Consider the following 14712-nt stretch of genomic DNA (forward strand, 5'->3'; position numbering starts at 1 on the left):
TATTAAGCTACATAATTAATTTGAGCTTCAAAATCATCAAGTTTCAGCCAGTTTCAGCCAGTTTCAGCCAGTTTAATTCCAGTGGCTAGCTGTCTTATGAGTGGTTGTGATTCATTTGAATCGTTCAAAAGTGTTCTAATCATTTTCAAATATTAAATCTCATAAAATGTACATGTATTATCAATAGTTGTGATTGTTATTATCATATGTATACAATTGCAATTAATTAATTCAGATCAATTTTCAACTCTTCATCAGAATGGCACTGAATATATGCAACGCACATAATTCTTTTCATCCAGACGTATGGGTACCGTATGCAATACCCATAAAGACGGAAACATGAATATAGGGTTGGAACAACTTAACAGATTGGAAATATTGTGCGCTTATTGTTCAATGAAATAGCAGAACTATCGCATTAAACAAAAACCAGAGAAAATGACACATCAACTCCTAGAATTTTATCGGAAATGAACTAAGAAGATTTAAACTTAACCCCCTCCCCCCCCCCCCACCACCACCACCACCAAGAAAAGGTGAATTGTTATTGATTATACAGTTTATAAAGAACTTTACCTGATGTCTTTTTGATCTTCAGTAAGAGCTGGATTGTCTATACCCAAACCATTTTCTTCAGTCTTCTCAACCATTTTGGATGAAAATGAGCTCGAATCTCCTCAGTATCCCTCAAATAACAATGGTTTCCTGAATTCTAATGCGACCGGTAAGCTTCCAATGTCACACTGAAATTAAAGGTGCACGACTGAGCTACTGTAGGTTGGACGGACCTTGTAGAGCGCTGGCTGGATGTTCCTGTAAGCTTTGAGCTTTATGTGAAACTGATTACCGCTGAACATAGAAGCCAGACAGGGCAAGAGATTTTGTAATGCTATCAATCTTCAGGATTTAAGAACCGTTGATCTCCCCGACTAAGTAAATAAAGACTGATTGTATAAAACAATGAATGACAGCAGTAAAGATAGGAAGTAAATTATCTCTATGTTATCGGACTTTGGTCTGCCACTCAAAGGGGCGGGAGCAAACCCAATCTCTAACCTCAATATTAACTTTCAAATGCAAACACACGGAGACACCCTCCAAAACAAATCGTAGAAGACCTTCCAAATGAATAAATCTTATTAAATTGAAATAAATAAACATGTAGTCTTGGCAAATATCCAGGAACAAAGGTGTTGATCTGGCAAACATTTACCGGTACATGTATACATGTACATTTACTTGACAAGTATATTTGCAGTTTTTGCATTGTGCAAGGTGTTTGCCTACATGTATGAGGATAATATGAGACAGTATTATTATTATTATTATTATTATTTATTTGACCAATCGGAAAACATACAGTGAGTATAACAATCAGATAATGATGGTTCTTTGGTACAAAAGACAGAAATAACAATATAAACATTGCTTTTTGCATCCCCCCTCCTATGTGTTCACAAAGAAAACACAATAGATGAAGGAACAAATATCCTTGCAATATATTGACATACCGGTAATAAATAGACCTGTTGCACATGCAAGGTAACACTTTCTATAATTAAAAACTAGCTCTGATGTCACTACCTGAGTGATTTACTGGTAGCCAATCATATTGCACCATGGGTTCAAGAAGCAAGCTGATGTGGCCGCATGCATGTAGCAAAACCATGATATGAGCCAATCACATCATCGTCATTGACAGTGTCATTGTCATCTCACAAAGCTAGAGAAAGAGGCGTAAGATCTTATTTTTATTTACAGTACATGTACATGTCTAGAGGCTGTAAAAGGAATCTTCGTGCATTTACAACCTTTACACAAAGTTTGTTAACCCTTGGTCCAAAATCTAAAGCCTTGCAGAATGAAAGGGGTGTGTCTTGGGAGAGCCTAAGCAGTATGCAGATTGAAAGTATGTTTTACTAGCAGATATGTAGGGGTACAAGCCCTTGATGTGCCCCAAGTATGTACTGTAGTGTAGGCTACTAGGGGCGATCACACCTACAGAAAAAAGTGAGATTTAAAAATCAATTTTTGCATCGCGATCCAAAAATCTTTTTGTTTGCCTGTGTGGACAGATTAATTGCACTATTCTCTGCCTTTTTGCAGTAAGTCTTGCAATTTTTCAGAATAATCATGATAGTTTGCCGGCGCTGTGTGTGTGAAATGTGAATGGTATTGAGAATCAAAAATTGATTTATTCAATTCCAGGATTTCAAGCGCACGTACATCTTCAAGATTCACACTTGCACAGTTCAGACGTTCTTGCCATCGAGTGAGAATTCTCCGCGTGTGAGTGGTTACCAAAAACAGTCAAATTTTAGCATCGCAATCCAATTCACACTAAATTGACATGTGTGAATGGTCCCCCCCCCCAAAAAAAAAAAAAATCTTTGCATCGCGATCCAAATCGCACTAATTGTATGTGTGAACCGGCCTATTGTCGGAAAGAGTTGGCTTTCATTTTTTTTAAAGTCTGCATGTCCCCATCCTTAGTCATATTGTACACTAGTGGCATCTGTGGCATCAAGTGGCTTAAAGTTAGACAAAAATGAGAGAAGCAAATCTGTGAAAGTTTGAGGAAAAGCCAATTAGTTCTTATGTAATACTAGTATTTTCTAGCAACAAGGCACTGTAAAACAAAAAAAATGACACAGATAAATGATACATTGTACATTGTGCATTGTGCATTGTACATTGTACCTAAACAATAAATATAGGCCCCTGTGCAAACATGTATACAGGTAAAACACTCTGGAAACAAGTGCTTGTTGCGCATCCACAACTATGAAAATATTTCTTGAGTACTGTAAAAGTTACAAAGGAAATGGGTAACTTATTTTGTTGCTCCTATCAAAGCCAGGCACAAATGACTCTCTAGAATTCAAAATGACCCCAAAATATGATAGTACATGTAACTCCATTATTTTTGTATTTCTTTTTTTTTTTGGAGGGGGGGGGGGGGGGACAAGACATAAAGATATTTCAGTCAAAATTCTTTGCCGAAAGACATGAAGATCTCAATTCACAATTCTCAGTTTTTTCTGTTGTACAGTACAGTCATTTCAGCATATGAGATGTTAAACATAAAACATTTACAATTTCATGTCATGATTAATTCCTTTGCTCTGTGAACAAAATGGAACCAATACAAAAAATTAGTCTTCATGACTATACCGAGTCATAAGTTCTACAGAGTCGGACTTAATTCCTGTTTTATACAATTCTTGAGGCTCATTCACATTCACTTAAGTAAATCGCCATGGTTTTTGTGTGCCAGTACTAAAATGAGGGAAAAAATGTTCCTGCACAGAAAAATGGTCCCACACGTGTACGTATACTACTCATCTTTGTGTTACAAAATATGAAGTAGGCCTACAGTACTATTTTATTTAAATACCTTACGGTTTATTGCAACATACGTGAAAAAGTTTTAAAAGGGAAGTCCACCCTGATATTAAGTTGGTAATAATGCAAGCAGAAAATATCTAGTGAAAGTTTGAGCATAATATACAAATAAAAATAGGACAGTTATGAATTGTTTAAGTCGACATAAGTGGAACACAAATTGGCAACACTGTGACGTATGTTGGGAGCTCCTTTCCATTATGCTATATACTGAAAATTTCATAAACTTTCATATATTCTAAATTAATAATGAAATACATATTGGAAATAATTATATTCAGGGTGAGTGTATGATTATTATTTTTTTTTCTTAAAGGGCAATTATGGCCCGTTTCTTCATTTTACTGTTTCTATTGCAACCCAACTTCATATGAGGTTAGACCTCCCCTTTAATGTGTAGATCCTCCTGCCCCTGAGGAACGTGAGACTCTGACTAATATGGTTGATTGTCAGGACTGCAGGCATTCTGACCTCGGTGAGAGGAAACTATTTGGTTTGCTTAAGAGTAACAGACCTGGAGCAGTCATTATAGGAAGATGTCCAGGATCAGTTAAAGGTAAAGACCAGTATTGGAAACGCCACCATTTCAAAAAATGAAATGGAAGCTCTTTATTACCAATCATGTGTAAGAATATGTTTTGACTAATACATGATGATACAAATTTTGCCGGGAAACCGCCTACTAATTGATATATTTGGTAAATTAGTTTATCTCTTGGACTGTGAAAGATAAATGCACGTTCAAGCACGTGTGCGTATAGTCCCATATCCATCTTTCTGTGTACAGTGCTTGTAACTTTACGAAGACTGGGCCAAATTTCTTCCAGAACCTTGCAGTACACATCAATACATACATGTACATGTATATGCTAGATGATCAACCTTTTCTGATCGATTCCACGTTTCTTTCACAATGCAATCGCATGACCAGAACTCAACTTTATTTTTAATCCATTCAAAGCATGCAACTGTTTCTTGATAATCAAATTGTAATTATGGAGGTTTTGAAAACATTGAAGGGAAATTTTCATTCATAAAGTTCATTTGCAATTTTGCATGAAATCAGAAAAATTGAGGGAAAAAAAACAGATTGGCAAGTTTGAAATGGACCAATAATAAGGAAGATACATGTACATGTACATTTGTTAAGCCTACTGTATGAATGTTTGAAATTTTATGAGTATAATGAGATCACTATTAAATTTGTCTGCTTTGTTTTACTACACTAGCTAGGGGTACTAATGAGCCATATTATTTTCAGATTTAGATTCAGAAGGGTTGAGGAAAATCTGAAAGCCAGGCCAGGTGAAGAAAATATTGTCTAAACCAGAAGATATCAGGTTAAACAATCATCATTAAAATATCAATTATCTATTTATAAGCACAATTATTCATTTAGAATTACAGCACATGTACATATGATTTACACTACTGTACAATACATGTAGGAATAGGATGCTAGCTGATACATATTGATGTAGATTTCTAAAGATTCATAATTCATTTCTTTCCATCATGTTTCAAGCAAACGCCTGCAATGGATTCGACTAAGCTATTAAAGCTTATCTGCCGTAGTTTACAGGAGGGATTAGACTGCCCTGCAAGGTCACAGGACAGGTGGTTATCTCATCAACTCAGCTCTCAGTAAACATAAGAAAAAGAGGATCATGGGGGACCAATGGTCACCGATTAGGCATTGTTTGTTATAGAGAGGGCGCAAGTAGCTACAAGTCGTGCAGTGGGCCAGATATGACCCAGTAATACTTTCATCGAAAAACATTTCAACAAATAAATATAAAACAGGATTGATGAAAGTGGGTCTGTTGTCAGATTGTACGCCTGACTCTGCATCTGGGATCAATTATGTTTCATATCATTTGTTTATTGTGATTGTTAATATTTTAGTAAGCCAGTTAAAATTTAAAAGAGAGAGAGAGAGAGAGAGAGAGAGATACTGAGTGTTTACTTTGACTGCATGAGCTTTGCCTTATTTGAACTGAAGAGGCTGGCTGAGCTAATTATCACTATCAGTAGTTACACTAGATTCTAGACCGAATTTTTCGGTCTCTTTCGTTCGTTAGCCTCTGATTTGGGTAAGGTCGGCTCTCTCTACTAAAGAGAGAGCCGATGATTTGGGTAAGGTCGGCTCTCTCTACTAAAGAGAGAGCCGACCTTACCCAAATCAGAGGCTAACAAACGAAAGAAACAGACAAATTAGGTCTAGAGTCTAGATCTAGAGTCTATAGTTACACAAACTGATGATGACAAGCGCTGAATCCGGGCTAACTCGGACCAAAGACAACTCGGCCCAGCTGCAAAAACGGTCAGTTTCTGTCATTCTACCCTAACCCTTGCTAGCCCTAATTCTAACCCTAACCCTTAACTTAAAAAGCGCTACGCTATATACAACAACAACAACTATCCAACCTGGGTTTTTAAATGGGTCCCATGGGACCCCCTAGGCTTAACCCTGCCACACCACACTATCTACGGGATCTTTATCACCACGATGGCGAGGTGTGGACTTCAAGGTATATCAAGGTATATAGGCTACTAGCTATATCCGATACTAGCCGAACACAGCCAAGGCTTGCCGCATATCGAGGGCGCGGCAAGGCGAGGCACGGCATATACACCGCCCAAACAGGTGCACTGGTGCCAAGCAGTATGCATCCATGCAGATGCTATAGTTACGCTCTGCGATAAAAAGATACTGATATTAATTTACCACAACCAGAAGCCACAGAGCAAATGAATTTAAAAAATTGAAATATTACCTGCACTGAAGTGTTTGAAATATTATTAGCTCCAGTCACTTGCGCAAAGCTTGCCGGGCCTGTGAGCTGAGTACATACACTGTACTTGAAATAAATCCAACTTTCAGTTCATATAACATGCGGTCGAAGAGGAAGTGATATGATGCACGATGCATATAATCCATATCGCATACGGTATCGGTAGTAGCAGGGAGGTTTATTACAAGCCCTGGTAGTAGTATGCGGCGGCGGGCTTTTGGTCTAGATTTCTAGATCTAGTCTAGATTTAGGAAATATAGTACATAGATTTCAACTGTTTCCAGTTTTTTATATCCAAAATGAATTACTCAAGTAGGATCTTAGAACTTGTATCTACTCTAACATTATGCGTGTATTCATATTCCACATTAATACATTTTTAAAATACGATTTTGTGTTTATGCTTTATTTTCTACGCATTTTTACCTTGAGAGTCTGAATATGCAGACTAATTACGGAATTCCCTTTTTATGAATGAAACGGGAATACTGACGGAAAAGAACACAACAAAGGATTAATTTTCACGAGCACAACTAGCCATCATAATAATAATAAACCTATTCTTATATAGCGCATATCACAAAATTAAAACTTGGGGGCGCCAGCCCCCCAAATAAAATTCAACCATGACTTATTTTCAATTCCATACAAGTAATTTATAAAATGTTCGTGATATCACATGATTTTCAACAAAATGCGTGTTTCTCCATTTCTGTTGCAAAGTGACACATTCCCAAATAGCCAGGAAGAGCATAGACAAATCTATGTTTTTTTTATAGTCACTGATGGGCCTTAGTGGCCACTAACAGTAACACCTATAGTAGAAAATTCCTCTCCAAAAGCTAATGCGAAAAGCACTGCCGGGAGAAAACAGTATCCACCAATTGGGCTGTGCATGCACAGATTTGCGAACGAACGTTCCATACGTACATTTATTTATTCATTTATTTATTTATTTCACATATTTATTCAGGGTATCAGTCATTCAGATTAAAAACTGGTCTTCCATAAGGCCCTGTCTCAATAACAATACACACATATACAAATCATGTAACACTGCACGTGTAACGTTAAGGGGCCCAGTGAGGAAACTAAATGCAGACAAGGATCAAGAGTAGAGAACGGTACAACGAATCGTCTTCTTTCTCTAATATATACGGCAAAGCTTTCGCGCTTCGCACGGAAGGGGGGAGGGGCAAATTAATTCAGACTAGGATTAAAGTCAAGAGCGGTACAACGAATCGTCTTCTTTCTCTTATAAGTTAATGAAACGTGAAGGCTTCTGCGCTACGCGCGGGATGGGCGAAAATGATTTCAAACAAGGATTAAAAGAAACAATTAAATGAAACGTCAAAGCTTCCGCGCTTTGCGCGGGAGGGGAACTGAATTCAGACAAGGACACGATACAACGGATCGTCTTCTTTCTCTAATAATTTTATGAAACGGCAAAACTTCCGCGCTTTGCGGGGGAGGGGGGGGGGGAGGGCAACTGAATTTAGACTAGGATTAAGAGTCAAGAACGGTACAAAGACTCGTCTTTTTTATCTAATAATTTAATGAAACGGCAAAGCTTCCGCGCTTCGCGCACTGAATGGGTGAAAATGATTTCAGACAAGGATTATGAGTAATAATTAAATGAAACGTCAAAGCTTCCGCGCTTTGCACGGGAGGGGGAACTGAATTCAGAAAAGGACACGATACAACGAATCGTCTTCTTTTTTTAATAATTTTATGAAACGGCATAGCTTCCGCGCTTCGCGCGAGAGAGGGGGGGGGGCACCTGAATTTATAGTAGGATTAAGAGTCGAGAACGGTACAACGAATCGTCTTCTTTCTCGAATAAATTAATGAAACGACAAAGCTTCCGCGCTACGCGCGGAAGGGGGGGGGGGGACTGAGTTCAGACTAGGATTAAAGTCAAGAACGGTACAACGAATCGTCTTTTTTCTCTAATAATTAAAGGAAACGTGAAAGCTTCTGCGATACGCGCGGGATGGGCGAAAATGATTTCAGTCAAAGATTAAGAGTAATAATTAAATGAAACATCAAAGCTTCCGCGCTACGCGCGGGAGGGGGGAGACTAAATTCAGACTAGGATCAAAGTCAAGAATAGTACAACGAATCGTCTTCTTTCTCTAATAATTTAATGAGAGGTGAAAGCCTTTGCGCTACGCGCCGGATGGGCGAAAATTATTTCAGACAAGGACTATGAGTAATTATTAAAAGAAACGTCAGAGATTCCGCGCTTTGCGCGGAATGGGGGAATCTGAATTCAGACAGGGACACGATACAACGAATCGTCTTCTTTCTCTAATAATTTAATTAAAGGTGTAAGCTTCCGCGCTTCGCGCGGGATGGCGAAAATGAATTCAGACAAGGATTAAGAGTAATAATTTGATGAAACATAAAAGCTTCCGTGCTTCACGCAGGACATTAAAGCGTCAAAATTGTGGTTCTCAAATTGCAAAAGATCCCTACTCTTGGAGGGGGTAGCAGAAAGCAATTTTACGTCATATTACTCCAGGAAGTGCCTGAAAATGCGTCTAATGTGGTTATAAAATTGCACATTCTTCCATCCCCTCTTGGTCGCTCCGCTCCCTCGCAGCTAAAGCCTCGCTCTGTCACTTTATCGTTTTACATTATTTCACCCCATGCCATTTTGTGCCCCCCACCCCCGTAAGAAATTCCTGGATCCGCCACTGATTCCCATACCCCTTGAGCTTCGGGGGCTCCGCTCCTTGTACCCCCGCCAGGGCTTTGCCACTAGACCCCACTTTGAAAAACGTTCCGCGGGACCTGCATGTAAGAGTGGGGGTGATGCAGATTTGTTTTGTCAGCCCCCCCCCCCCCCCCAAACGTTTTTTCTCATTACGCCACTGACACCGGAGATAGAGGGGTGCTTCAAAGAGGGAGCATACGCGTACCCTAGTTAACACTGAGTGGGTGAGAGAAACGTCGGGTGAGAAAGGGGAAAAGACAAGGAAATGGCCTTAGTGACAGAAACGACGAATAAGGGAAAAACTGTAATCGGGAGATTTGGGGTCATTCCAGAAGGCTTGGGAAACAATAGAGGGGGCCGGCCGCATAAAATCTCGAGCCTCGGATTCAAAGTTGAACGTCAAAAACAGCCCCTGCGCTACAAAGGTCATCACTCTTTTGTGAAAATTTTGAAAAGGGCACAATATTTTGGATGTCTTTTAAATAGAAGCTATATACTCAACAGTCAAATTTTAAATTAACGGTAGAGGGGCCGCTTATTTTGCCCTTGATTTGGCTTCAGCTCATACCAACTCGCTTGTGCTTGTATTTGAACTCATGTCAGGGACGGATCCAGGGGGGCACAGGGGGCACGTGCCCCCCCCCCCCCGGCCAAAAAAAAAAATTGTTGCTCACTACCCCCAAAAAATCGACTTGCGCCAAAGTGGCTTATACTTGAATAAAACAATTGGGATTTGGGTATTAATTCGGTCTTTGCAGATCCAAATAACACATCCCTTACAAAATTAATTATGCCACACATATCAAATATCGAAAATCAAATATCAACGAACATTTGTGCGTGTGTGTGTGACTTTGCTTCTGCAAAAAGCATATGCAATGCATTTCATTTGATACATTCAATTCATTCTCTCACTCCGCCAATCCCAATATAATACATGCTGTAGGCATCACTTTGGCACAAGTCGATTTTTTGCACTCTCGCAAACAATGCCTCCTGTTTATCCAAGCGTGAACACATACTACACCAAAATGATACCAAATGATAAATGTGATAAATCGTTTTTCTTTATGCCTACAAACTGTGTTGAAATTTTGAATATTGTCAATTCATTGAAAATTAGTTATTCTTGTATAGTCATGATGAGATGAGTACGCACTTTTTAAAACAAATAGTATAGGAAGTATTGTAACGCCTCTAGTACACATTTGTAATTTATCACTTACAACGGGAGCATTTCCGGACTCTCTGAAAATAGCAAAAGTAATTCCAATATACAAAAAAGACGACTCTTCTCTAGTTTCAAGTTACCGACCTGTTTCTATCTTACCAAGTATTTCTAAAGTCTTAGAAAGACTGACTTATAATAGACTGTATGATTTTCTAACAAAAAATGAACTGTTGTATGAAAATCAATATGGTTTTAGAAAATTTCATTCAACGGAGTTAGCTTTGTTACAATTATTTGATAGAGTGTCAAATGCCTTAGCTGATCATAAGCATGTTATTGGAGTATTCATGGATCTGAGCAAGGCATTTGACACTCTTGACCATACAATAATTATACGTAAATTTGAATACTATGGATTGAGGGGTGTTGCTATACAATGGTTTAAAAATTATTTAACAAATAGAAAACAATATGTATGTTATGATTCAAATGAATCAGAATTAGTATCTATAACGTGTAAAGTGCCCGGGGGTCAATCCTCGGCCCTTTGTTATTTCTGATATATTTAAATGATATTTATAATTCATCAAATGCACTACAGTATATTTTATTCGCTGATGACACTAATGCATTTTGTTCCAATTCAGATTTTCAGATCCTTTTAAGAAATATTAACGCTGAATTACCAAAATTATCAAAATGGTTTAGAAGTAATAAACTGTCTCTTAATTTAAAGAAAACAAACTATATATACTTTCAGAACAGAAAAAATTACGATATTCCTGACATTGAAATTACTTTGGATGGTGAATTATTGGGAAAAAAAGGATAGCACGAAATTCCTTGGTGTTTTGATTAATGAAAATCTGAGATGGAATAATCATGTATGAAAAATTCCATTTAAGAAATCCAAAAACCGCGTTGGCTCTCAAATCCATTAGACACGCCGGCCCAGACATCTGGAACTCTCTGCCCATTGTAATAAGAAACCTTAGGACATTGTATTCTTTTAAGAAGGCAGTTAAAACTATGTTATTGTCTAAGTATTGATCATGTCGTGTGTAATTCTACTGTATTCATGTTCGTGTGTACATTGACTGTATATTCAACAATGATGTGTAATCGTCCATGACCTAGCATCGTTTTTTTTTCCATTCATGAATGAACCTGTATTCAATCAGCAGCTGTATGAGATTTATTGTATTATTACCAACGCTCCTCCTCCTCCTTCTTCTCTCATTCCTTTTCTTCTCTGCAAGTCCCTCTTTTTTATTTTTATTTGTATTGTTGTATCTTATGCTATGGTCACAAACCCCTAAAGTAGCCTGCTCGGCGGCCGAGCGGCGAGTTTTTAACCAATTCTGCCCGGCGGCTGCCCGGCCACCGAGCGGCGGCCGCCCAGGCACCGCTCGTTTTTAGGGCATCGCTCGGTCGCCGCTGAAGTTTTAGCGCAGAGTTAAAATTTGGGCGGCGCCTGCTCACTTTTCACTCACCGCCCAAAATACGCTCGGTGCCTGGGCGGTCGCCGCCCGGGCACCGACCTAATCGCTGGGCGATGCCTAAGTCCAGCAGCGACCGAGCAGGCTAGTGATCGGTCGGTCGCTGTTCTGATTTGTGACCATAGCTTAAGTTGAGGGCTGCCGGCACGTCAAGCTACTTTGCTTATTACTGTAGCCCTCCTGCATCTAATGTATGTTAATTTCCATTCAATATATTTGTTTAAATTCAATATATGTGTTTAATATCGTTTATTATCTGTATAAAAATTATATACACTTGAAATATTGTATCAAGCCATATTATGTTCATGAAAATGTATGATGAAAAAAAGAAAAAAGATGCAGAAACCAATAAATCAAATCAAATCAAACGATTTGGGATAAAACACTCTTTTATAAGATGTATAATAATTCACTGTTCATAGATGATTTTTTAATTAATTAGCAATTTTCTAGGTGTAAACTTTGTTTTGACTCACACGGTATATCGCCCTAATTGAGTGCGCTGAGAGGGTTGCTCTTTGAGCAGTCTCCCATTGAGAGGGCGTTCTGATGTAGGTGTTGGAATTTGGTTCGGTTCGGTTTAGCGAGTTTGCTTAAATTAAGTAAAGTAGTTGAATTGAGTTGAGTTGAGTTCTGGCACTTGTGTCGGAGTGCCTTTTCGGTGGAGGTCTCGACTCTACGCGAGGATCTCTGATCCCTTCAGGTATTACATTAAATGAATAACATTAAATTGAATTATGTTATGTTATTTTACAGTTACTTTTTAAAAATCTATTTACATGTGACACCAGCGGACGTGGAGAACCTCATGACAGAATAAAACTTTCTTTTAGGTAATCCTCAGGCGTCCGCTGGTGGCATTTTCACTGTCTTGTAACTCGTAATGTTATAAGCTGTGTTGTCATTTTTATTTTGTTTATACATGTACCTGGAAATCAAATAAATCAAATTAAAAAAAGAAAAAGAAAAAACGTACATATTGGGCTTAGGGATTTTCTACAATGCTTAATTTCACCATTCAACATTGCAAAATCTCGCTTGGTCGCTACGCCCCCTCGCCCAATAACACAAAACTACTAGTTATGACACTCCGCCCACACTCCCAGCTGTGATTTATCCATAGTTGGTGTAATAGATTTTTTTTCTTCTTCATTTCTACTACATAATTGTGTGTTATCACAATCATGATTGTTTCATTTTCCCTTTAAAGCAGACGCGTAGCCAAGGGCGGTGGGGGCAATAAAAGGACGTAGGAGGGGGAGGGGAGAAACTGAATTCAGACAAGGATTAAGAGTCGAGAACGGTAAAACGAATCGTCTTCTTTCTCTCATAATTTAATGAAACGTCAAAGCTTCCGCGCTTCGCGCGGTAGAGGGGAAACTGAATTCAAACAACGATTAAGAGTAGAGAATGATACAACTAATCCTCTTCTTTCTCTAATAATTAAATGAAAAGGCAAAGCTTCCGCGCTTCGCGCGGAAGGGGGCAACTGAAATGGGACAAGGATTAAGACTCGAGAACGGTACAACGAATCGTCTTCTTTCTCTAGTAATTTAATGAAATGTTAAGCTTCCGCGCTTTGCGTGGGAGGGACACTGAATGCAGACAAGGATTAAGAGTCAAGATTGGAACAACGAATCATCTTATTTCTCTAATAATTTCATTAAACTATGAAAGGTCACAGCTTCCGCGCTTCGCGCAGGAGAGACACTGAATGCAGACAAGGATTAAGAGTCAAGATTGGAACAACGAATCATCTTCTTTCTCTAATAATTTTATTAAACTATGAAAGGTCACAGCTTCCGCGCTTCGCGCAGGAGGAGGGGTGGGGAACTGAATTCGCACGTAATGGGGGGGGGAGAGGGGGGGGGGGCGGGGGGGGGGGGGGACAGCGAGCTGCCCGAATATGAATTTTTGATATCTTTTCTCGTTTATTTTGGTGATCAATAACACATTTTTGCTCGCTCGCTTCGCTCACTAGCCGAATTGTGAAACCAGAAAATTACTTTTTCTGGCTTTTTCAGCCCCCCCCCCCGATGAAAATTGTATAACTTAAAGACGGGGAATGTTGATATCGGACAAAAGACGTGACGTCAGCCTGCCCTCTTTCCAAAATTGTGCCTGCTTGTAGGTACCGGTATGGTGATTCTAATGTGACCTTGTCAGTATTGGTATGATGAGTTGAAAAAACGGTCTGTGCAATTTTCAAATTTCCGCCCCCCCCCTCCCTCCCCTATCGGAAAATCCTGGATCCGCGCCTGTATACTATTTTTAAAAATACAGATATACAACAGTTTTTCCTCTTGAAATTTTCTACTGTATCAACCTGCTTAAGACAGGTCAATGATGGTCTCTTAACAAACGAAATGCTTAGTTTGTTGTTTTGTCTGTTTAAAAAACGTATCAGCCATGACTATACAGATGAATCCGTTCTAACTCGGACCAATTAAGACGACTCGGCCCAGCTGCAAAAACGGTAAGTTTTTTGTCATTTTACCCTAACCCCAACCCTAACCCTAGTCCTAAACTTGCAAAAACTGACTGTGTTTGGAGCTGGGCTGAGTTGTCTTTGGTCCGAGTTAGAAGGAAGAAAATGAAATTGAACTGGAAGCCCGACTGCTGAGAACACAGCATTCTTCCAGAATCTCGGGTAAAGATAAAGGTAAAGATGCACTAGTATGTGAAGACAGATAAAAGACTTTCTTGGTGTATATATTAAGGCCTTTAAAACAAATTATAATCATTAAATATTATAATCATCTATATTATCATTCTGATTATTTTTCCAATTTGTATGACGATGATGATTATCATAATATTCATTAGTTATCATAATAATTCTTTTCATTATTAGTATTACTATTATCTTTTTTTTAATACCACAAACCCTGAACCCTATGTTCAAGCAATCAAGCACTACTTTATGTACCAAAAACCAATACTATATTCTATGGGGGCAGATCTTTTGCAGTTGCTGGATCAAACCTTTGGAACAATCTTCCCAAAGTCCTACGACAGGCACCCTTCTGCAACGTTCAAATCTTCACTAAAAACGCACATTGAATAACACCTTCCTGATTTGGGTGGTGACTTCTCATTATGAAGTTCTCTGACAAA

General features: G+C 38.7%; 1 protein-coding gene across 3 annotated transcripts in view; it reads right to left on the bottom strand.

The window, feature by feature from the left end:
* LOC115919132 (sodium- and chloride-dependent GABA transporter ine-like) overlaps window positions 1-6348 on the bottom strand; it is a 44498-nt gene extending 38150 nt beyond the window's left edge. For 2 of the 3 annotated variants that reach the window (XM_030971996.1, XM_030971991.1), the window contains exon 1: window positions 580-768. In XM_030971996.1, the coding sequence (XP_030827856.1) occupies window positions 580-653 (74 nt within the window). In that variant the 5' untranslated portion in view covers window positions 654-768. Of the gene's footprint in view, window positions 1-579; window positions 769-6185 lie in introns of those variants that run through there. The other variant, XM_030972005.1, reaches the window with a different exon arrangement.
* Between the last annotated feature and the right edge of the window lie 8364 nt (window positions 6349-14712).

The sequence above is a fragment of the Strongylocentrotus purpuratus genome, unplaced genomic scaffold (genome assembly GCF_000002235.5).
Source record: "Strongylocentrotus purpuratus isolate Spur 01 unplaced genomic scaffold, Spur_5.0 spur5_contig_862, whole genome shotgun sequence".
In the NCBI taxonomy this organism is placed as follows: domain Eukaryota; kingdom Metazoa; phylum Echinodermata; class Echinoidea; order Camarodonta; family Strongylocentrotidae; genus Strongylocentrotus; species Strongylocentrotus purpuratus.